Source organism: Ceratotherium simum, chromosome 32, assembly GCF_057802395.1.
Source record: "Ceratotherium simum simum isolate JZ-2026a chromosome 32, ASM5780239v1, whole genome shotgun sequence".
Lineage (NCBI taxonomy): Eukaryota > Metazoa > Chordata > Mammalia > Perissodactyla > Rhinocerotidae > Ceratotherium > Ceratotherium simum.
Window position 1 is genome coordinate 19,503,670 of NC_141931.1, and position 25,979 is coordinate 19,529,648.

The 25,979-nt window shown below is 40.1% G+C and overlaps 1 protein-coding gene across 1 annotated transcript in view; it reads left to right on the forward strand.

Moving 5' to 3' along the window:
* Positions 1-6,637: 6,637 nt before the first annotated feature.
* Positions 6,638-25,979, forward strand: part of FAM107B (family with sequence similarity 107 member B) — a 208,016-nt gene continuing 188,674 nt past the window's right edge. The window contains exon 1 of the mRNA XM_004425352.3: positions 6,638-7,051. Within this exon, the coding sequence (XP_004425409.1) occupies positions 6,638-7,051 (414 nt within the window). The remainder of the gene's footprint in view (positions 7,052-25,979) is intronic.

Below are 25,979 nucleotides of genomic sequence, written 5' to 3' on the forward strand. Positions count from 1 at the left end.
TGAACATAAGACTTGAAACTGTAAAACTCCTAGAAGAAAACAGGGAAAAATCTCCTTGATGTTGGTCTTGGCAATGGTGTTTTGAATATCACACCAAAGGCACAAGCAACAAAAGCAAAAATCAACAAGTGGGTCTACGTCAAACTAAAAACTTCCTCACAGCAAAGGAAACAATCAATAAAATGAAAAGGCAACCTATGGAATGGGAGAAAATATCTGCAAGCCATATATCTGATAAGGGGCTAATATCCAAAATATATAAAGAACACATACAACTCAATAACAAAAACCCAAACAATCCAATTAAAAAATGGGCAGAGGAACTGAATAGACATTTCTTCAAAGAAGATATACACATGGCCAACAGATACAAGAAAAGGTGCTCAACATCACTAATCATCAGGGAAATGCAAATTAAAACCATAATGAGATATCACCTCACACCTGTTAGAATGGCTATCATCAAAAAAACCAATAGACAACAGGTATTGGCGAGGGTGTAGAGAAAAGGGAACCCATGTGCACTGTTGGTGGGAATGTAAATGGGTGCAGCCACTATGGAAAATAGTATGGAGGTTCCTCAAAAAATTAAACATAGAACTACCATATGATCCAGCAATCCCACTTCTGGGTATATATCCAAAGGAAATGAAAACAGGATATCAAAAAGATATCTATGCTCCCATATTTATTACAGATTATTCACATTATTCTATGGATAGATATAGATAGATAGATAGATAGATAGATAGATAGATGGATATATGTGATATATACACAGATGGATATATGTGATATATACACAGATATAAAGCAATATTATTCAGCCCTGAGAAAGAAGGAAATCCTGCAATTTGCAACAACATGGATTGACCTTGAGGGCGTTATGCTAAGTGAGATAAATAAGGCAGAGAAAGACAAATACTGTATGATATCACTTACATGTGTAATCTAAAAATGCTGAACTCATAGAGACAGAGAGTTGAACGGTGCTTACCAGGGGCTGGGGGTGGGGGAATTGGGGAGATGTTGGTCAAAGGGTACAAACTTTCAGTTAAAAGACAAATAAGATCAGGGGATCTAATGCACAGCATTTAGAGTGGCTGAGAAACTAGATCTTAACTGTTCTCGCTACAAAAAAGAAATGATAATTATGTGAAGTGATGGAGGTGTTAGCTAATGCTATGGTGGTAATCATACTGCAATATATGTGTATCAAATCAACACACTGTATGCCTTAAACTTACACAATGTTATGTGTAATTATGTCTCAATAAAAAAATATATATCTTGGAGATTTTCTATATTACCACATGTAAATTGACTTCATTCCTTTTTTTTTAAGAAAAAGTTATATTAAAGTAATACTTACACCTGATTTAAATATAAAACATACAAATGGGTTTATAATGGAAGGGAATCATCTTCTGCCTCACCCCATCATCTGTAGCCCTGCTCCGAAAGGGAACCTCTTATACCTATTTCTGTCTTTAGTTTTTCTGATGGATAGCACCATCTTATAAATAGCATGTTTACACTTCTGTTTCTTAATTTATTGACATAAAATATATCCATTGACATTCTGCTTTCATAGATGAGGATCTATCCCACTAACTAATATGATTGTCTCCATTTATCTACCAATTTTAGACATTATCTATTAATTTTCTAATAAGATAGGTGAGCATTTAGCTACTTACTCTATCCTATCTCTTCCCAATATCGTTCTATCTCTATTTACAATTCCTCCTCTGGTCACCTCTACAGCCTCAAACACCATACTTAAAACTCTATTTCTCTTTTCATCAACCACAGGGAGTATCTTCTGACTTATTTTGAAATATAGGAATATTAGCAAACCTATCCTTCTCTCCACTTATATTACCTCCTCCACAGCAACCTCTCCATCTTTCAAAATCTCTCAGCTCTCTCTTTGTTTTGCCATTGTCAAGGTTGATAAGGTTTTAATTCTAGTCTGTAACCATACTGAAGTCTTCTGTGATTTGCTGGTACATGAGGGTCATATATAGATTAGGACTCTTTTAGTAGCAAGTGACAGAAAATTCAACTCAAAGCAAATGAAGCAGGAAATTTATTTGCTCACATAATGGCAAAGTCTAGGGAAAGATGCAGTCTCATTCGAAACGTCGTCCAAAAGTGTTATCAGGATCCAGTTTCTCTCTCTCCATCTCTTAAATTCTGCTTTGTGTTGGTTCCATCCCGGGTAAGCTCTCCCTTCAAGGAGGCAAGATGTTGGCAGCTGCTGCAGCCTTTCACTCTTTCAAGTTTAAATCCAGTAAATCCAAGAAGTCAGATTTTGGGATTCATTCTGATTGGAACACTGTATTCTCACGCCCAACCCCCATCGCTGTCAGCAGGGGGCTTTGGGTAATTATCCACCCCCACCTCCGGAATCAGGACTGCAGCTCCACTCAAAGCACAGAAGGGGTTCCCCCAGAAGGAAATCAGGGTGCTGTTACCAAAACGAAAGGAAAGGAGGCATGGCACCAACAATAATAAATACCCACCCTAGACCACAAACGCTAATGTCTTCAGAGTTCTGTTTACATAAACTTGTGAACTGCCTGAGTGAGAGATACAGAGTGGTGGTTACTGTGACCTAATGGCAGTGCAGTAGAAAATTTTTAAATGCCATTAGCTAAATAAAACACATCTGGAGGACTAATTTTGTTTGAGAGCTGCCAGTGTGCAACTATGGGTCTGTATATTAATTCTGAAAGTTGAAATAATGTAAATAGTATTTATGTTATTATAGCTATGTAAACAGTTTTCATGGCAGAGTGAATTAATGTTTTCAAATTCTTGAGGATGCCTATCATGACTCGTGGGGTACTTGAAGAGAATGTTCCTGGTATCCAGTTGCAAAAATTCTCCCCATCCCGCAATCCATTGCTCAGAATCCAGCTCTGTGGTAGTTTACTGCATACTTGGACCATCCTTTGAAGGGCAGATATTGTTGCCTACCCCTGCCATTCCCTCATTCTTCCTTGCTAGGATCTTTTCTTTTGTTTTCCTTGGTTGTTGTCATTGATGTTGCAATTCTTATCAAATGTCTTGTGATCTATTGGTATTTTTACAAGAGGGAGCAGTTTGAAGATTGACTCAGAGCTCTATGAAGGTTGGTGGGATTCATCCACTGACTGGTTCACTTTAAGTTAATAGGTAGGGAGCTCTCAACTATTATGTTGCGCCCTAAATAAAGAACCAGAGAACTTGCTATATTACTAATTCATTAGACAGTTCATTAAATAGTTAAGATAATAACTGATTAGACAGTTCAGTAAATATTTTAGATACATCTAGATAAGACCATGACACCCTACCTTGATTTTTATTTTGTTTACCTGTTCATTTGTTTATTTATTAATTTAATTTAATTTATTCATTCATTCATTTTACTTATTCATTTTGTAGCCTGTTTGCAGATAGATGAGAGTATAGGAAAATTTTGATTTCCATATTCAGACCTTTAATTAATCCCCCATTTTCAGACCTACTCTTAAGTTCCATTGTACCACCCGCCCAAGTCAAGAGCTTCTGTGGGTTTCTACTCAGCATGCTGGCTTTTTGGGCTTTTTTTCATTAATTAATAATATTTCATCTGCTTTTTGTTCTATAGGAATTTGTTTTCTTGTATATTAATGGCCTCCTTCCTATTCTCTTCGGTGTTGTGAATTTAAGCCTTTAAAAGAAGTCCATTACTACTATCTTAATGATTTCTTAGAAAACGGAGGATATAAATACACACCATATTAAACCTGAAGTCTCTACGTCCTTGTTTTTAATAGCTGTATAGTAATCAATTGTATAGATCTTTTCTTATATATTAACCTGTCTTCTACTGTTGAAGAATTAATTTTGTGTCTCCAAACACTGCTGCTATGAACCTTTTTGGACATACCTCTATGCACACGTATGTCTGTAGAATAAATTCCTAGAGGTAGAGTGTTGGATTAGAGGTTGTTGGGAAGTTCCTCTTTGGAGCATGTGTGTTTTTGGAAAGTGATACTGTATAGTAATTAAAAGCATGAACTCTGGGGCCAGGCTGCCTGGGCTCATAATCCTGGCTCTCTTCCTTAGCATTGCTATGACCTTGGGCAAGTTACTTAAGTTTCTGGTCTTATTTTCCTAATAGGTTAAAATGAGAATTAATAATATCACCTTTCTCCTAGGATTGTGAGGATTAAATGAGTTAATGTGCTGAGATTCATGTCTGATGATAAACACTCAATAACTATTATCTGTTAATGTTGTTATTCTAGGTCAGACTTAGCAACCATATCAGTAAAAATGAAGCCAGGGTACCAAAAAAAAAAAAGACTTAGCAACCACACTAGTAAAAATAAGCCACCATTCTTGGTGGGCTGGAATGAGCACTCTGGCTAGCACTCCTGGGCTCACCCTTTGGGGGACGTAAGGTGGTCCCCACAGCAGGGCTGCAAGTTTGAGGCCAAGAAGAATGATACAGCCAACCTTATAGGGGGCTCAGAGCTTTCTTACCCAGTAGTCTCCTGAATGTAGCCTCTTGAAGGCTGCACTGTTAACTGCTATCCTTCTAGTTCCAGACAGTGCTTGGCACATAGTTGAACAAGTAAATGAGTGAGTGAATGAAACCAGGTTTGAGAACTATTTTTCTGCTCTTTAATTTCTTCCTATCATCCTCAAGCCTTCAATAAAACTTGTTGACCACGTCAGCCCAGGTTTACCATAAGCATGCTTGGGAGGGAGGGGACCGAGGAGGAAGTGCATGTGAGGGAAAACATCATGGAGCCACCCTGACTGAAGGCACGGGAGCAGCCAGGGCAGAAGAGAGGCAAAACACAATTCCCAGGGCTCCCCAGGAATCCTTGGTGGGGGAGCCTGCTAAAAGCCTGGACTTCCTGCTACCATGTGGCAGGGGGATTTCACTTGGGTATTGAATACTTGAATACCCAATACTTGGGTATTATAGACTTGAATACCCAACACTTGGATATTATAGACTTGAATACCCAACATGTGGGTATTATATACTTGAATACCCAATACTTGGGTATTGAAAGGAGAATAATTTCTCAAGACTGGGAAGTCTGGTATATCTGGGTTAGCACAAGGCCTGCTACCTGGTAGCCTCCAAGTAAATGGCAGTTTTTTATATTTTAATTCGAAATTATGGTAAAGACTAAAGTAAAGTCTGCATTTGATGCCATATCCACTCTTCCTCAAGCCGTATCTGACTCCGTGTATTATGGATATAACTGCCCATTCAGGGCAATATTGCCAGTACAGCTGTTATGTCAATAAGATGACTGTCAGGTCAGATGAGACGCAGAGACCAGACAGGGTAGCAGGGATTTTGAGCTTTCAACCAGCCCTGCTCAGCAGCATAAACTTGCAGCATTTAGTCTCTTGAAATTCCAAATAATCAGTTTCTGTCTCCATAAATTGGGGATTAATGCTACAATATCTACCACCTGTCTGGGTTTAAGAGCACATCTTGATATTAAATTAAAAGAGAGCAAATGAATAAATTAGAATGGTTAATATACCCTGAAATCTTGACCTGAAAGTCACTATTAATGGTAAAACCATTACAATATTATATTTCTCTAACATTCCTAGCAGATGCTTGGCTAAGGGAAGAAATCTCCATTTTGAGCATAGTCTTAGAATACGATTATAATTTATTACTATTATTTTTCACCATTCACACATTAATGTGTTGAAAATAGAAGATCTATATTCCAAAGGGGGTTATTTTCCAAAATTAAGTAATGTATACAGTAGATGGGCAGAACACACATTCACACATATATAATACTTCTATTAATTATTCATATTGGCTCATTTTTTTTTTTGGTGTTGAAAATTAATCAAGGATGTAGCAGGGGTAGTAAAAAAGCAAATTAACAAAGACTCACTTATTGTTACCAGAAGGGGCAATATAGATCCTGAAGCCAGGAAGCTTATTTTGAGAGAAGATTCAAGAAAGATCCAGAAAAGTCCTTGTGACATCAGACCCAAACATGGATCTCTCCAGACAAAAGATTCAAGTCTACCTCCTATTTTAATAATGAAACAGCTGCCAAGGTTGAGGACTGTCTTGGGGGTCTTCACTTGTGATGGATAACTGAGTGGTATTTGTTTTGTTTGGGGGAATAAATATTTGAAAGGGGTAACCAAAGAAGGTTATGCTGCTGTTATGATGTTATTGATACACAGGCTGACGCTATTATGGCGGATGCTATCAGGCTACATTATCTTTATGCCTCCAGGGTAACCTGAAGCAACTGTCTATTGACTTGGCACTACCTTACACTGAAACGTCTGCCCTGCCTGGGGACTGTAACCCAAGCCAACCACATGCCTAACAGACAGCTTTCTTTAGCCACTGACAGCATCAAGGAAGGAAGAGCGTGAAATCGCCAGGGATGGACACTTCCGAAATGGGGTTAGCTGCTGAGCGACTCTCAGGGTGGGTGGCTCTGCCATCTCCTTGTCTTCTGTTTAGGAGCAACCACTAGAAAGTCCTTCTCTTCATGCAAGGAAATAGTTACTGTAAGGAACCTGGTGGTGATCTGAACCCCTGGAGATTTTTCTTTCCCCCTTTGAACGTTGCAATGTTTTACTGCGGGTCATGTCCACGTGGAAAGCAAGGCTCGCCAAAAGACTGAAATCTCCATCTAGGAGGATGCATCCATTTCCATGCTCAGCTCTGCTGGCTTGTTTTGGGAACACAAGGGAGAACGCTCCCTTTGATCAGCCCAGCGCAGCTGACACTCGTTCCACCGTCTACTCTCAGCCTATGGGCAAAGTGGGCCGACACCCAAGTGACCCGAGAGGGGAAGAAGGAACTCCAGAGAAAAGGCGAGATTCCGGCACCCATTCAGAGAGAAGTGGCAGTGCACGTGGGAATTCCAGCAACCACGCTGCCACCCAGCCTGCTGAGACTCCTGAGGATTTGCCTGGGTTCCTAGATGGTAAAACGAACTGTGAAGAGGTTACTTTTCAGACTTCAATCCCCCGACCATCAATTATTGAGATGCCAACGGTGAGTGTTCCCAATGCTATTACAGAAGGAAGGACGCTGGAGGAGAGTTCTGATCATTTGGTGAATATCTTCAGGAAACAAATTTGTTGAACATTATTAGTGAATAAGACATTGAAGGGAACTCTTACTAGTGAGAGGAAGTGTGTACAGCTTTTTAAATTCTCACAAAGTTCTCAAGGGATGTGGAGGGAGGCGACGACAATAAACTCTGGAGCTTTTGCAATGGCCAAAATTGAGCTGTAATTAACTGCCATTGGTGCTTCAGAGCCAACAGTGTCTCAGTAAAAGTTTAGGAGTAATATAGTCTGGGAAAGCATTTTTTTTTTTAACTGGTCTGTGAATTTATTTATATGAAAATCCACAATATGAAAGGTTTGATTACAGAATTTAAGAAATTGCCTTTACTTAAAATGAATCACATGATATTAAAGCAGTCTGGAAAATGTGGAAATGACCACTGTATGCATAGCAGGAAAGAAAGGAGCTGACCTGTAAAACGGTTAATAATACGGATGTTTCCGTGATGGTTTTCTGAGACTTAAAGACCGGAGAAGGAAGTTATTTTTAAAAAATGGTGCTACTGCTCTTAAAAGGCAGCATTTGAGTTATCTATTTTCTTTTTTTTTTGCGAAATTACCGAATTTTAATTGCTGATTATTCCAATTGAATTGAGCTGCACAAGGATTCCAAAGTTCTTGGTAATCCCAATTTGGGGAAGCAATGTAGAGGCGGGGTTTCTTGAATGGTGTTTTCCAAAGATACTCTGTGAGCGTTTTTCCGTTGTATTATACCTGGCCAAGTAGCTTAGGACCAGACTTAAAAAACTGAGAAGTCTTTGAGGATCTATTACTAAAATATTCTGATTTTTAAAAATCATTTTTTTCTATCTGGTTTAACAAATCATTTTTTGCCTGACTTGCTGAGTTGAATCCGAGAAGCCTCATTAGCAATGAAAACTGCCACACAGCAAAGACAGGGTTAAAACATAATTTTAAAAAATAGTTTCATCTGACATTCTACAGGCTTATATTAAGTGACGGAAGCTCAGTTCTATTGTCTACATCCTTCCATTCTGAGCTAGGACGGAGGATTTCACCAAGCCCTCTGTTATAGCAAGACCTGTAATGTTTGTTTTTCTTTCTAGCACCACTAAATCCAAACCCTAATCAAACAAACAAACCAACCAAAACCAAAACATTTGTTGTTCAATTTTCCGTTTATACGCACATCCAGATTAAGATATTTTTAGTAGTACTGTAGTTAGCTGAGTAGACATCATGGCCAAGTTTATATTTATTTCATGTTAAAGGAACTGATGATTTACTGTTTTAATGAGCTGGAAGATTTTTTGTTAGGTATAGACTCCAGCAACCCAGGCCCCACCCTATATTGCTAAGTACAGCAGCAAGTACAAAGGGTCGATTTGATTTTATCTTTCTGTTTTAGGGGCATATGTGACACAGGGACTCAAGGTAAATCTGTGTATTCAAATATAACCAATTAAACCCAGCGGGGTAACATCTATATTTATTGTCCACTTGGTATGAACAAAGCCATGAATAGACTACAGAGGTGAGGCAGGCCCTATGATGGAACCAGCCCTAATGCAAGTCTGAATATAAGTGCGCTAAAGAGAGACACACATAAGAGGGTTCCAAGGAGGTTGGAGGGTCTGGAAAGGTACATTGCAGGGGAGGTGGAATTTGAGATTGGTCTAGAATGAGGGTTAGGATTTTAAAGGCAGAGATGAAGGGGAGGACATTGCAATAAAAGGAAACTGTATGAACAAAACCATGGATGTAGGGGAAGGTAGCCAATCTGATGACCTATTCCTATGCTAAGTTGGAGAGATACCTGGAAAGGCAGATTGAGGGCAAAAGTGGAATGTCCTGAACGCTGTGGTGAGAAGTTCATTTAGCAGACAGTGGCGAAGCTTTGAGAATTTTGAGCAGAGGAACGTCACGCTGGGGATTTCATTCTGGGAAGATAAACAGGTAGAGCCATGGAGGACGGATTAGAGTTGGGAAGACTGGAGCTCCACTGTAATAATCCTGGCCCGGGGATAGTCATAGAAGGAACAACAGGAAGGTGAAGCTGGAAAAGCAAAGAAGAAGGGACCCCACGGGGTAGCAAATACAGCAGTTGACTGTGGGGTCGAAACTAGATAGAGAGGGAAGGGAGACCAAACTGGGAGTGATGAGATGAAAACACTGGGAAGAGCGGGTCCTGTGGGTGTGATAAATGGGCATCTAATCTAGTTCAAACCCGGGGAGCTACCGTTTACAGAGCACTTGCTGTCCACCAGCCGTTCTCCTAAGCGCTCTACGCGGAGTATCCCATCAAACCCTGGGCACAGTGAGGTGCATATTCTTATGATCCCATTTTACAGATGAGGACGTGGACACTTAGAGAGGGTAAGACACTGGCCCAAGTCTCACAGAGGGAGGAGGTGGTAGAACCAGGATTAGAGCCCAGTTCTGTTTGATTCCAAGTCCATCCCCTGAATTATAACACACTTCTACTACTCATTATTATTATTCGTGTGGTGTTGGAGGATTTACAATCAAATATTCATGCATGATCTCACTTCATATGCGATCAAATTAAAATTCCGTTTGTGTGTATATATATTTATATGTAAATGTATCTGTGTGTATAATAATTATTACTATTTGCTTTTTATTAATTTGCTTAACCTTTTTGCAGCTTAGTTTTACAGTGTATAACACTGTGGAAAGGGACATTTTCCACTTTGCATCTTGCCAATGACAAGGCTTTGTTGATGATAGTGTGGGATTGCTTCGAGATCTTCTGATTAAAAGTGCCACGGGACTGCCCAGATTTTTCATTACCTAGTAATTTTGTAGTGACATGTTTCCCCTCAGCAGATGATGAATGAGCTTCTTTTATTACAATCTTGCCTGGCGGCAAAAATATTTCCCCTTCAGATGCACTGATCCTCATCATTTAAGCTGCCTTGGTAGAGGCAACAAATAATTCTTTTTTGTTAGAGCTCAGCCTCAGAACATAACCGTAGCTAAGAACTGGAGACGAGTCCCTCTATCCATCTTTAGTTACCTGGTGTTCAGACAGGAGGGTGATTCATTTAAATTTGAAACAACATCTGGTCTGAGAGGAAAAGCTCAAGACAGAGAAGCCAAGTGAACTAGTAAAAAGCAATTGTTTTTGTTTGTGTAAATATATATGCACATGTCTGTATTTATAAAGTGATACCAATCTGTCTTCAACCTTTTTGTGGTCATCTTTTCCCTGTTCCAGGCCTGAAATCAAGGTGACAACAATGCTAAAATTGGAATGTGTCTTATAATTGCTGGTATCTTCTGATTATAATCTTTTACTTTCTTAGTGGTCTTGCAGTTGAAGTGTCTTGTAATTGGTGGGATCGTAGAGTCAATGAAATACAGCAGTATGCTGTTTATTCTTTAGCCAAGAGTTATTGTGTTCTTACTCGATGCCAGGTCAGCACTAGCCCTAGGGAAACAGAGTTGTTTAAATCAAAGATGATTTAAGACACAGTCTGTGAAGTTGCTTACATTCCAGTTGGGTAAACAGGCAGTGTCCATGCAGTATGAGAAGGCTTACATACGGGTCCATACTGGATGCCATGGGAACACATGCAAGAGGCTCCCATCTTAGCCTTGAGAAGACAGTGGAGGCTCGAATATATGCAGGAGAAGGGTTTTTGCCTTATTCTTTTATAATTGCACATCAGACCCAACACTGTACCCTTCCTGGTTGAATGTGCTGTTTTTCTCCTCTTTCTCTCTCCCTTAACAATGTTGGCAGTGTAAGAAAGACACAGTTCCCATACTAAGCAACAAGGGCTTCAGAGTAGTTTGGTGGTTTCTGCAAGTCTATAGCAGTTGCAAGTTTCTATCGAGTTCTTCCTCCAACAAAATAGCCAGCCTGACACAGGAAGAGAAAGTAATCGTCCTTCAAGAAATCATTCCTGGGTATTTTAACTGAAAGTCAGTTTTACAAGAAGGAAGAGAAACAGGGCCCATCTTGGAGTTGACAGCTGCACTGCTTTCTATAATAGGCTGCTTTTGCTACTAGACAGAGAAGTGGTAACCAGAGCCCAGAGCCCAAATGGTGGCCTGGATGAAGCCTCACAGGCTCAGGCGGTCACTGCTTTCTAGGGTCCGAGTCTCAGCACTGCTGTCTAGAAATGCAGTTTTGTCAGTCGTCCTTCTCCAAGAGACAGTCTCTTGATACCCACACTTACAAGAGCCTGACGTATAAATCAGAATGCCCATTTAGTTGTAAGCCTTGAGGACTAACTGTCAGGGTAGTGCTGACTAAGCCATGTATTTTCTCCACGGGAAAATTACACGTAAAGAGAAACGTTAGCCAGAAATTTGTTGGAGAGTATAAACCCAGAGGAAGGGCGAGATACATTTTTTTTTATTGTAGTAAAATATACAAAACACAAAATTTACAATTTTTAAGTGTACAGTTCTGTGGCATTAAGTATATTCACATTGTTGTGCAGCTATCATCACCATCCATCTCCAGAACTTTTTTCTTCTTCTCCCACTGAAACTTTGTACCCATAAAACACTAACTCCCCATTTCCCCCTCTCCCCATCCCCTGGCAACCACTGTTCTACTTTCTGTCTCTGTGACTTTAACCACTCTGAGTACCTCATGTAAGGGAAATCACACAGTATTTGTCCTTTTGTGTCTGGCTTATTTCACTTAGCATAATATCCTCCAGGTTCATCTACATAATATCCTCCAGGTTCATCTACATGGAAACATGTGTCAGAGTGTCCTTCCTTTTTAAGGCTGAATGATATTCCATTGTATATATATACACCACATTCATCCATCGATGAACACTTGGGTCATTTCCACTTTTTGGCAATTGGGAGTAATACTATTACGAACATGGGTGTACAAATATCTCTTCAAGACCATGTTTTCTGTTCTTTTGAGTATATTCCCAGAAGTGGAATCACTGGATCATATGGTAATTCTATCTTTAATTTTTTGAGGAACTGACATGTTTCATACAGTAGGTTGTACCACTTTACATTCCCACCAGCAATGCACAAGGGCTCCAATTTCTCCACATCCATGCCCCCACTTGTTGCTTTCTGGAGTTTTTGTTTGTTTGTTTTGATAATAGCCACCCTAATGAGTATGAAGTGGTATCTCATTGTGGTTTTGATTTGCATTTCCCTAATTATTAGTGATGTTGAGCATTGTTTTCATGTGTTTATTGGCTATTTGTGATCTTGTTTGGAGAAATGTCTATTCAAGGCTTTTGTCCATTTTTTAATTGAGTTATTTATTTATTTTTTTTGGTGAGGAAGATTGGCTCTGAGCTAACATCTGTTGCCAATCCTCCTCTTTTTGTTTGAGGAAGATTGTTGCTGAACTAACATCCGTGCCAATCTTATTCTGCTTTATATATGGGATATGGCTGTGGCAAGCTTGCCGAGTGGTGCATGGGTCTGTGCCTGGGATCCAAACCTGCGAACCCCAGGCCACCAAAGCAGAGAGCACAAACTTAACCACTATGCCACTGGCTGGCCCCAAGTTGTTTATTTTTTGTCGTTGAATTATAGGAGTTCTTTACATATTCTAGATATTAATCCCTTGTCAGATATATGATTTGCAAATATTTTCTCCCATTCTGCAGGTTGCCTTTTCACTCTGCTGATGGTGTCCTTTGGGTACAAAAATTTTAATTTTAACAAAGTCCAATTTATCTATTTTTTCTTTTGTTGCCTGTGCTTTTGGTGTCATATTCAAGAAATCACTGCCTAATCTAATATCATGAAGCTTTTCCCCTATGTATTCTTCTAAGAGTTTTAAAGTTTTAGCTCTTACATTTAGGTTTTTGACCCATTTTGAGTTAATTTTTGTATATGGTGTAGGGTAAGGGTACAAAGTCCTTCTTTCACATGTGGATATCTAATTTTTCCAGCAGCATTTGTTGAAAGACTGTCCTTTCCCCATTGAATGGTCTTGGTAACCTTGTGAAAAATCATTTGACTGTATATGTGAGGGCTTATTTCTGGGATCTCTATTCTATTCCATTGGTCTATATGTCTGTCTTTATGCCAGTACCACACTGTTTTGATTACTGTAGCTTTGTAGTAAGTTTTGAAATCACTAAGTGTGAGCCTTCCAGCTTTGTTCTTTTTCAAGATTGTTTTGGCATTTGGGGTCCCTTGAGATTCCATATGCCTTTTAGGATGGATTTTTCTATGTTTTCAAAAAACATCATTTGGATTTTGATAGGGATTACACTGAATCTGTAGCTCACTTTGAGTAGTACTGATGTTTTAACAATACTAGGTCTTCTAATCCCTGAACACAGTTTGTGTTTCCATTTATTTGTGTCTCTCTTAATTTCTTTCAGCAATGTTTTGTAGTTTTCAGCATACAAGTCTTTTGCCTCTTAGGCTAAGTTTATCCCTAAGTATTTTATTCTTTTTGATGCCATTGAAAATGAAATTGTTTTCTTAATTTTCCTTTCATATTGTTCATTGTTGGTGCATAGAAATGCTATTGATTTTTGTGCATGGGTTTTGTATCTTACAATTTTGCTGAATTTATTAGTTATAATAGTTTTTTGTGTGTGTGTCTGTGTAATCTTTATGGTTTTCTACATATAAAGATCATATTATCTGTGAACAGGGAGAATTTTACCTCTTCTTTTTAATTTGGATGCCTTTTATTTCTTTTTCTTGTCTAATTGCTCTGGCTGGAACCTCCAATACTATTCAACAATACTGTGTTAAATAGAAAATGGCAAAAGTGAACATCCTTCTCTTGTTCCTCGTCTTAGGGGATAAGTTTTCTGTCTTTTACTATTGAGTATGATGCTACTATTGAGTATGATGTTGAAGTAATTTCCTTCTATTCCTAGTTTGTTGAGTATTTTTATCACAAAAGAGTGTTAAATTTTGTCAATGCTTTTTCTGCATCAATTGATATGATTATATGTTTTTTTTCCCCCTTCATTTTGTTAATGTGGTGTGTTATATTGATTGATTTTTTGGTATGTTGAACCATCCTTGTATTCCAGGAACAAATCCCACTTGGTCATGGTTGTAATCCTTTTAATATGTGGTGGAATTCTGTTTAGTAGTATTTTGTTGTGGATTTTTGCATCAATAGTCATCAGGGATATTGATCTCTAGTTTTCTTTTCTTGTAGTGTCTTTGTCTGACTTGGGTATCAGGGTAATGCTGGCCTCATAGGATATGTTGGGAAGTATTCCCTCCTCTTCAATTTTTTAGAAGAGTTTGAGAAGGATTGGTGTTAATTCTTTACATGTTTGGTAGAATTAACCAGTGAAGCCATCTGGCCTAAGGCTTTTCTTTGTTGGGAGGTTTTTGGTTACTAATTCAATCTCCTTACTAGTTATGGGTCTATTCAGATTTTCTATTTCTTCATGATTCAGTCTTGGTGAAGAAGAGCTATTCTGATAGCATCACTGACGTATGGTAATTACAATCAGGATTACTACTTACTTAGCACTATTAATAGACAAATTGCTGCTAAGTGGTTTACATGGATTAGCTCATTAGTTCATTTGATCCTTCTAATATTTTTACAATGTTAGTTCTTGATAATTCCAATCACCTCTCTGTTCAAAGCCCTCTAATGACTCCCCAGTTCCCTCAGAGTAAAAGTCAAGTCTTCACAGTGGCCCAGAGGTCCTTTACAAAGTATCCCCCACTACCCCTCTGAACTCACATCCTACTGTTCTTACTGATGGGGAAACTATGATTCAGTGGCATTAAGCATCTGATCCATTTCCAATCCAAGGGTAATCCTTCCAGCAAACTGGGAAGCTCAAGTCAACTGGTCAAAGTATGACTTCCTTAGGCAGTGCAGAACTCACACTACCAATAACCAAATAGCTGCTTATTCTGCTCTCCTTCTCTAGGCTCCATGCCCATCCTTCCTCTTTTCTTGGCACAGTCTTTGTTAAGACCTAGGATAGTTTAATTAATTGGGTTTCAGCTTCCTTGGTTGGAATCAGATTCCAGCGATGCTCTTTTGAAGCTACATCAAGGCAGTGTTAGTTGGAATTTGGTGTTGGAGAGACTCCTGGATACCTAGTAACAAGAAGACTCCTGGAGGTGTTCACCTCTGTAGGCAACTGATCTCATTCAACAAATTGATTTTTATTTTCAATGTCTTAAAGTTGTTTTGAAGTCAAGTCTTGGGAGTACCAGCTGTAGAGGGCTGCTTAGAAGCATATTGTAAATTTGTGTGTAAACATCTGTCACCCCTCATCCTACCCTAACTCTGCATCCCCCTTATTTAAGCATCACTGGGGGAAACTCTGCTGGGCTGCATTTCCCTTTTCTAGTACAAACAAGTTTTCCTGTATTTCTTTAGAATGAAATCTTCCCTTCCTTTTCCTATGGGCACTAGCAGAAGAGAACAGAATTCTAGGCTACCTGTAAAAACAAATACCCTATTAAGGAAGCTTTCTGCTAGACAGATGATTTGACATAAAAATTTTTTTAATAGAAAGCAACTTATAGATCCACCCAATCAAATGTTAGTTTTCTAGTTCCTTTTCATGTTCCCGAGCAAAATCACAAACTGCCCTCCAACCCTACAACAAGGAGGATACCTTAATGAGCTGGTGGGAATCCCATCCTGTTCCTTTTAAGCCCTGATAATTTCTTATACTAGGTTTCTACTTTCAAAAGATGTTAAACATAGTGGCATGATAGTGCATGATATACCCAGTGTACTCAGACAGGAATTTTCCAATCCAGATATTCAGTTGCATCCCAACTGGAAAAGAGAGAAACAGCTTCTTGGCTTCTCTTAGATTGAAATAAAATAAATTGTCCTCATAAAACCATGTAGATTTACATCACACAACTTTGACTATTGGAGATTATCCATAAAAGACTGCAGAGGATGACAAAAATGCAAAATTTTCAGACAATTTAGAGCTGAGGGGCATATATATTCCACACTAAGAAATAAAATTCGAGTGTATAATTTCATCAAATTTTAAACCGTCATTTTCAAGTGTGGTTACTCCTGCATTTACAATTCAGATAGGAATAATAAATATTTCCGAAGTAGGTGGTGATATGTTGGAGGGAGAGGCACAAAGGGAAGAGGTCAGCCCATTTTTGAGCTGCACTTATTTCTAGCTCCTCAGAGAGAATCTGGCAGTCTGCCTGTGACCTAGTTGATCCTTTGCCCTCATTTTCACAGGTGGTTAATAAAAGAGCAGGGTTTAGTTTGTTCATAGGGAATGGCCTGGAGTATCTAACCAAAAAGCTACCAAGGAGATTCTAGTTCATTAACAAGACCCATTTTCTCCAATTACTTGCATCTGTAGAGTTGGAATTTCCATCCTCTTGATTATATAACATGCAGTTGTACTTCAGTATAAAAAAAAATTCCACTATTGCACTCGCTGGGCACGCTGGAAACTTTAAAGTTTCTTATGCTCCAGGAACCACAGGGGCTGGGTGAATGAATGTGCTATATTAATCATGGGAAGTTAGAGGGTTTTTATTCCAGCCTAGGACGTGTGTTAACCTGATCAGAACTGCCTTCAGTTTTGTACTCACAGTTCCTCCTTTCCAAAGAAAATAGAGCCCATCAAGTTAACACTTTTTGCAGTATGAGGCTGACACATTTGGTTTTGTAATTCTGCACCAGGGGAAGTTAGAGTTTGGAAATTTGAGGCAATTAGAAGAAGGAGGAGTCTCCACAAAGGGCATGTTTGATTTTGTTGAGGGAAGCTGGTTTGTGGGCATCCCGAGTTCAGTTACATGGAAAATGACAGCTCAGGCAACTGTTAGAACCCAGACATGTAGGCATGATTTGGTGCATAGAGAAAGAGAAACTTCCCCTCAAACAGGCCACTTGCATGAGGAGAGTCAGTTTCTGTAACTTAAAGCATCAAATCTCAAAAACACGTGTCTCAGGGCCAGCCTGGTAGGGTAGTGGTCAAGTTCACGCTCTCCGCTCCAGGGGCCTGGGGTTCGCAGGTTTGGATCCCTGCGAACCTGCACACTGTTCATCAAGCTATGCTGTGGCAGCATCCCACATACAAAATAGAGGAAGATTGGCACAGATGTTAGCACAGGGCGAATCTTCCTCAGCAAAAAAAGATGTGTCATATTATTTATTACTAATAGTAATTAGTGTACTGCAATTTGCAAATAATAAACTGACTTTAAAAACTTAAAGATTTAATTTTTATTTTAATTTTTATAACATATAGTCTTATAAAAATTTCAAATGTGATATATGTACATTCGTAATTAGAGCTAATTCAAAGGTATCCTTTTTCTAAAAATCATTCATATACAGTCAAGTAATCTTTGCCAAAGGCACCAAGAATACACAGTGGGGAAAAGATAGTCTTTTCAATAACTGGTCTTGGGAAAACTGGATATCCACATGCAAAATAATGAAATTGGACTCTTATCTTATACCACTCACAAAAATCAGCTCAAAATGGATTAAAGACTTAAATGTAAACCCGAAACTTTAAATCTCCTAGAAAAAAACAGGAGAAAAGCTTCTTGAAACTGTTATTGGCAATGAGTTTTTGGATTTGATACCAAAAGCACAAGCAACAAAAGCAAAAATAAACAAGTGGACTACATAAACCTCAGTCTTCTACACAAAGGAAACAATCAACAAAATTAAAAGGCAACCTAAGACTGGGAGAAAATATTTGCAAACCATATATCTGATAATGTTAATATGCAAAATATATAAGAAACTCATACAACTCAACAGCAAAAAAACAAATAACTCGATTATAAAGGTGGGCAAAGGCCCTGTATAGACACTTCACCAAAGAAGATATACAAATGTCCAATGGGAATATGAAAAGATGCTCAACATCGCTAATTATCAAGGAAACGCAAATCAAAAGCACAATGAGATACTATTTCACACCTGTCAGGATGGCCATCCTCAAGAGGCCAAAAGATAAGTGTTTGCAACGATATGGGGCCCCAGCCTCTAATGCCATCACTTTGGGCATTAGGTTTTCAACATATGAAAGGGGTGAGGGGCACAAATATTCAATCTATAGGGATACCTATTTTGTGGTTGTTGTTATTCTTATTATTCATGCCGTTTGTTGTTTCATGCTGTTTGTTGTTTAACTGATGAGTAGTTCTATCCCAGTTGTTCTCAACCCTGGCTGCATTTAGAATCATCTGGGGGAGTTTTTAAAAATTACGAACACTAATACCAATGCTAGCACTCTCAGAAATTTGTATTTAATTGATCAGAGCTGGGACTATTGCATCAGTATTTCAAAAGCTCCCTGCAGCAATTCTAATGGGCAGCCAGGTTTGGGAAGCACTGCTTTGCCTTATGGAGACTGAAGAATTTAGGGAAGCCAGACTTCAAGAACAGGCTGATAGCATTTCTGTGAAATAGGCAATGAAAAATCCTAATCAACACCATGCAACAGCTTCCTAGTGTTCTTTTTACCCTCAACATTTTCTAAGATCCTAAAGGAAAACATTGCTCATTGCCAGGTGTGAAGGGTTCCTGATTATTCCTCTGTAAAGTGAATGGCAGAACAGAGTAAGAAGGAAAAGGAAGTTTCTTTGATGTATTGTGTTTTTAAATGACTATTGCACACTCCGTAAGTCATGCCTTGTCAAATCTCCTTTGAAACTTAAAACAAAAATTGCCCTGCCAGTCAGCACTTTATGTAGACTTATTTGTCTTTCCTACTCTGCAAATAGAATCAATGGCATCCTGCAAACATGAGGCTCCAAAGCAGTTATATACTTGGCAACTAACTGGAAATCTTTCAAAACTTACCTTCAAGTTCCATGACTTGCTTCTCTAGGAAAGAAGGCTCCAGATGGTTTTGTGAAGAGAATCAGGAAAAGAATGGCGGGAGGGCTTTATCCTTCCTTCTTTGGAACTAGTTCCAACCAAATTATTTCAACTAGAGATCTTGCTGTTTTTCCTTCACTAAGGACAGTATCAAGAGAAGACTCTGCCTGCTTTAAGAAATCCTCAGTGGTAACATCTTTTCTTTGGTTGCTGAAGATTTTTTCCCATGGTGTTCACTACATAATAGAGCAGTTTCCAGGTCTGATTCACATGTCACTATCTCCCTGCAGAAGTCATTAGGCAGTGGTTTCTTATATCCTGAGGATTTCCCTCTCAATCTCTTGATCTTCATCAGGAGAATTTTGGATTTTCCCTGTCTGGCTTATTGAACAGTGTATCAGTCAGAGTTCTCCAGAGAAACAGAACCAACAGGGTGTGTGTGTGTGTGTGTGTGTCTGTATCTATCTATCTGTATCTCTATATATCTCAATATCTATCAATCTATCTAATCCATCAATCAGTCTGTCTATCTATCTATCTATCTATCTATCTATCTATCTATCTATCTCTCTATCTATCTATCTGTATCTATCTATCTTTCTATCTTTCTATGTATCTACATCTCTCTCTCTCTCTCTGTCATGTATCCATATATATAGAGAGAGATTTTAAGGAATTGGCTCATGAAATTATAGGGACCTGCAAGTCCGAAATCCACAGGACAGGCCAGCAGGCTGGATACTTGGGCAGGACTTGATGCTGCAGTCTTGAGGCAGAATTCCTTTTTCTTCAGGAAACCTCAATCTTTGCTCTTAAGGTCTTTAATTGATTGGATGAGGCCCGCCCACATTATTGAGGGTAATCTCCTTTACCTAAAGTCAGCTGACTGTAGATGTTAACTGGATCTACAAAATGCCTTAGTAGCAGCTCCTAGATTAGTGTTTGATTAAATGCCTGGGGGCCATAACCTAGCCAAATTGACACACAAGACTGACTATCACAAAGAGTTTGATGAAGAGAAAAGCATCAGGGAGTCTGGAGTCAGAAGACCCAGGCTCTAGTCCTAATTCTCCAATTTGCTAGATAGATCTTGAGCACGTCTCACAAATTTTCAGATCCTGATTTTACTCTTCTGGAAATTTGAGAATGAGGCATAGACAAGCAGTTTCTAAGGCAATGATGTCTCATTCAGCTCTAAAAGTTTTAGAGCTTTTCATGGTAATTCAGTATCCTGAATGTTTTTCCCCTCATCTTAAAAGTACATCTGCTCTTCAGTAACGGATTTTGTGCTGTTACCTTTAGGGATTTGCAATGAGTGAAAACATGTTCTCTGGGGGAAGAAGTGGTGGAAAATGAATTGGTGGACTGATTCCGGGAAAGAGCAATTATAATGGAATAGACTGGAAGAGTTTAAGTTGAGGACGATGCTGTGGCCATGTGACTACACAGCCTTTGCTCTGGGGATCTCTGAGTTGCTTTTGATTCTATTTCTGGTAGCTTTACTCTTCTGGACTTGACCCTGGCCTAGTGTAGCTTGTTCTTGCTTAGAAGAGACTTCCCTGGAACCACTGAATCATTTTAAGCTTAATTCAGACAATGGTTGGGGTAAAATACTCCTTATAAGTGTCAAGTCACAAAACCTATGCATTTGCTGACTTGGTTCAAATGGTTGATTTCCAAGTTTCTATTCCTATAAAATATGCTTTCCCCCAACAGTGAATATGTTGGCAGATGAATGAAGCTGCCATTAAAACAGCTCTTAACTCATGCCCTGGCCTTACCAAGCAGAGGTGACCTCAGGCCTGTTTACTTACTACATCCTCTCATTAAGAATCAGATCCAAGCTTTGATGTTCAGAAGCATTCTTCATTTTACCCAGATCTGTATTTCATCTTTGACTGGATAACTTTAAAAAGAAAGAAGTTCATAATTTTCAGTATATAATGGATTTCTATAAAAAATAAAATAAAATTATCCATGTGGTTGCAGACACATAGACTTGCTGTATTTGATGGTGCATTTGTATCTTAGTGGAAGAAACCCCAACGCAAATGATTAAGGAAAGTATAACTTTTAATACTGAAAAGTGCAGAGTCAGAGCAGGCTTGGCAGTGGCTTCATACAGTGGCTCAAAGACACACCAAAGACCAGCTCTTTCCATGTCAGCTCTCTGCTTTACACAATGTCACTTTCTTTTAAAGCCTGGCTCCTCTCATGGTCACCATGGCCACCAGTAGTTCTTAGGGCTTTGAGATTTCACATCCTTGCTCAGCTGGAGGAGAGAGATCAGCAGGAAGAGGGAGCATTTCTTTTCCAACCACAAACAAGTCTTAGACTTTTTCTTATTGCCCTGATGTTCAAGGAGATGGTACTACTCTGCTTGGCTAGACAAGTCAGATCCTACCCCTGGAGCAGGATGCTAGGCCATGCTACCCACAGTACTTTGCTGTTCATCAGGGGAGTGGCACATGGATCCAGGGGAGGCCCAATGACCTCTACTTATATATTTCAAAAATTATTTGGATTCATTTTTCCTTTAAAAAATTTGATGTGAAAAATTTGTTAGTTGAATTCAAGATAATTTTTTTACATTACATTTTATATGGGGAAGGAAAATGTTGAAAGTTTGGAAAACAACTCACAAAATACTTTCTCTAGTTACCAAATGGAAAAGTTAAGCATACTTTTTTTCCTTCTTGGCAAAGCGGTAAAATTTCTCTTTATCGTTTAAGAGTAGATGTGAAGTAAAAAATCAGAATAAACAAAAAAGTGAGTCATTTAAACATCTATCCTTGCTGTTTCATTCCACTTTCCTCTCATTTTCCTTCCGCCCATCCACACCCAGTAAATATAACCTGGGTGTGAGGAAAACTAAAAAAGAAGAACTCTACTTTGCATTAATAGAGTAAGTAGTAGATCATTACAATGGTTCTCTGAGGTAAATCTAGAAGTTCCTTCTATGTCCTGGGACTTTTGCCTAGGCGTCAACAAGCCTGAGGAAGACCTGTCCATGATTTAGGGATTGGGAGGGAGAATTTATTTTTTAATCTAATCTCCATGTCTTCAGTATAATGGGATTTTATACTCCCATTCATAACTTCTAGTTCCCATTGCCATCCTGGTCAGGAAAAAATAATAGAGCTTCGTTTGTCAAGAAAAGGGTAGTCATAAAAACTTCGTATACAAGTGTCAGTGCGCACTGACATCTGTTGGCACTCTTTTTATTACTACTCTTTTGATACTCTCATAAATAGCTTTTGAACTAGAAACTTTACAGGTCAGCTTTGTGCTTTGGGAGCGCTTATACTTTATTAGAATTATACTTGGGCTGATAAAAATTGCCCATTCTTAACATTTTCTTTCATACAATATGCTGTTTGAATGGCTAATTTGCATAAGCCTGATCCACCCCCATTTTAACAGTTATCAACAGATACTGAGATCCCCCAGAGATCCCCCTCACACGATGGGATTAATACACCACGGCACAAATTTAGTTCTGTTGGAACTGGCTGTTCATATCCTATACCAAACTCTTCTATTTTTAACAACCAAGGTTTACTAGAAGCTATATGTCTTTGCATGTGGACTTGGCCCTGGAGAGGAAGTAAAACTCTTGCCTGAACTTTTTGCAAGTGGAATAGGAAAGGGAAACCTTTGAGTGTGAAGCTGGATCCCTTCCAGGCACTTGGTCCCTTCCTGGGCTCAGTGCCAGCGTGGTTCAGGGGCCACCTTTGAAGAGATGAGTGAGAAGCAAAAGGAAAGAAACTCTGATGTCATGGAGATTTGGTGGGCAATAGGTTGAGTCCCTTTTTCCAGGCGTCACTTTCCAGGCTGCAGCAAAAACAGGAAGGATGCCCTCTTAGACCAGAGCGAACGGGTCAGTGTCTCTGCAGGAGTCAGCTGCGTCAGCAGACAGGCTATTGGGAAACCTGCAGGCTGGGAATGACATCAACCTGAAATGGAAAAATCCACCCTGGCCCAGTAAATATTAAAATGGGGAGACTGGTGGGTATTTCAAAAAACATTTGGTACCCAGAGCAAGAGAGATGCTATGGATTAAACCTCTTTTCTGATTTCTTTCACTCTTTTTCCAACATCATTGTCTTCATAGCCAATGGGGAAAGCTTTCTGTTCACCTTTTACCTTCTTTGGAGGTGGAGGTGGGGCACAGGGCAGGTAGATTTCAGTCTGGGTATGTTACAAACTTCTCTCAAGAACCTGGCACTTCCATGCCCTCTTGTCCCTATGGCTCTCAGAGCCACAGACCAGGCATAGGGACAACTCTAGGGGCATCTGTGGGTGGTCTAGGAAGCCTCAGATGTCTCAGGACTTTCTACACTTTTTCAAAGAGTTGGCATATCAGGCCACCCCATGCAACCTGCCTCCCTTAGGAACTCTGTCCAGTGCCTGGCACCCCGGCTTGTTCAGACTTCCCTTTTCAGCCTTAACTAACAAGCTCAAAAAGAGATGCATTGGACAAGCTGTGCTATCAAAGGATGTTCAGCCCCTTGCAGGAATAGGGCCATATACCAGAAATTATATGAAAACCAAATGGTTTCCCCAAATGTCCTCTAGTTTAAATAGCAAGGAGAGTTTCTTTAAAAGCCCACATTTGTGGGTTTGCTTTGGAACATTCTCTTGTGTGGGAAGGCTGGAGGTGGGGTCTTTGTGTTTGGATTCCACCTTTCCCCAGGGATGCTAATAAGGAAGGAAGGGAGCAGATGTGCACGCCCCATCTGCCCAGCTGGGGCCAGTCGTCTTCCTCCTTCTCATGACCCAGCGGATGTCCAACAGCATATGGGGCTGGTCCCTTCACAGATGTGCTGACAAAGAGAAATGCACACAGCAGACCTGCTCCTCATGTTTGCAGGACGGAGCAAGGGTAAAAAGGCCTGAGGCCAAGCTCCCTCTTTGCGCCACCAGATTCCATCTTGCACTTTGAGGGGCCTCTAGCACACATGTCTGTACACCTCAGCTTGCGGGTCCCAATGCTGTCCCTTCCCTCCCCAAAGAGTCGCCCCTTGCACCTTTCTCCTGCCGTGTGGTCCTTTAGTAGTACAGACCTGAGGAAGAAGGCTCCACCTGGGGTGGTTTGGTCAGGGAATTTCTGAGTCCCAAGTACCTGCAGCATGGTCGAGTTGGGGAGGTGTGCTGAGTGGGCATGTCCCCTGGCCCAGGGTTCCTTGAATGGAATTCTCTAGAGCAAAGTGCTGCAGGCAGAGGCCCTGGCTGCCTGGCTGTAAGGGCTAGATTCAGGGTCCTGCAGTTTCATGAGGTCCCTGGGACAATATCAGTAAAAGTCGTGTGCTATGTTTGTACTTTTCATAGACCTGAATGTTCTCGTCCTTGATGGTTGTATAGTGCTTTAAAAATGCTTTTCCAGGGAATTCCATTTTTTATCTCCTTCCATTATGATACAGCTCCCTTGGTTTCCACTGTTGGTTTGCAACCCCGGGAATTCCCCAGGCGAAACCCAAACTGGCCCCCATACACAGAGGGCAAGGAGAGATCAAAGAAAGAGACAGACCACTCCAGATTGGTAGGTGGCAGTTTCAATAAGCGAGAGAACTTACATAACAAGATTTAGGAGGCCACAGTACGAGTAATCTCTGCACCCACCTGCCAGAATCTTAAGAGTTTATAGAGAGGTCTTAACAGGGTTCAGTCACATTACATCATCCCAGCAATGCATTACTCTCTCCAGGCTGTGTCCTTGAAGCGGCTCCTAGTGCAGGAACAGTGGGTGGAACATACATTCCAAGGACAGGGGAGAAGGTAAGGAGCCTCTAATTGTCCAGCTTCAGCTTTAAGGTCAACCAGTAGTCACGTCCTCTTGATGACCTCTTCCAGAATCCACAGATGTCCCATATCCCCACATGTGGCCCAAGCCACAGTCAGTAGTGGTCTGGGGAGGATGCATTTAGAAGACATTTGTGAATGAGAGCAACTCGCTTCCATAAGAAAGGTCTTGGAGATGCTACCAATGGGTTTTCATATCAGCCTTGCCTCCAGATGGTTCTCCTGGCCCCAGGGGCTTTTTTCCCAGGTGTTCTCCTTATTTGAACTGTTGACTTCCATCACTGAAGTGCCTTGTCCATGACTAGCTTCCATGACGGGATTAGACCTCTCTTTTCTTCCATCTTAGGTTTCATTCCCTCAAGGTCTGCTATCTGTGGATGTGTTAGTGGCTGTTAATGATTCCTACCAGAAAACCTCTGCATTATCATAAATGGTTTTGAAACTATGCCTTATCTCAAAGACATTACTGCTGGTGATTTCAGGTACTGCAGCAGAACAGCAGGGAGGATATTATTGGGAGGTAGTAGGATCTTGGTGCCTCTGCCCCCTGGGATAGAAGAAGTCAATGGTGAGAAATTATCCAGATAGAGTAACACTGGCATATAGAAACTATTGTTTCTGCCCCCTGGGATAGAAGAAGTCAATGGTGAGAAATTATCCAGATAGAGTAACACTGGCATATAGAAACTATTGTCCTTCTGACTCATTTCACACCTCTGTGAAGACCGCACTATGACTGGGACTTTGGTGAACTTTGGTCATGTCTTGGTTCTAATAAGGCCACTACATTATTCACTTTGCCAGGGAGTAAGCATGCTGGCACCAGGGGAAATTATTATATGATGAAGTATGTTTTTTACTTAACAGATGAACTCATAGTCTAGCTATGATCTACAGAGTAGATTTTAACCAGGAAGAAAGAATGAGGCACTAGTATCTCAGAAGCCAGGTTGATTGAGGAGGGGAGGGCAAGTGTCAGGGAAATGCCAAAATGTGAGGATCTCATTGAGGGGTGCTGGGCAAACAGTACACGAGATTATGTGAGCAGGGAAAGGCTTTCCACTCACCAGCCACCCCTCGGAGTGTCGCTCAGGTTCCAAGTCCTCACACAAGCTGGCTTCCAAGAGGCTGGCAGATGACATGGTCTGGGCTTTTGTTTCTTCTTAATGGCACTGTTCCCTGGCTTACCAATACAGCCATTCCACTTCGACTCATGCTTCCCAGAAGGGCTGGCTGGAGCCAAACTCCATCTCCCTTGCAGCCCTTTAACAGGGCTCATCTGTGC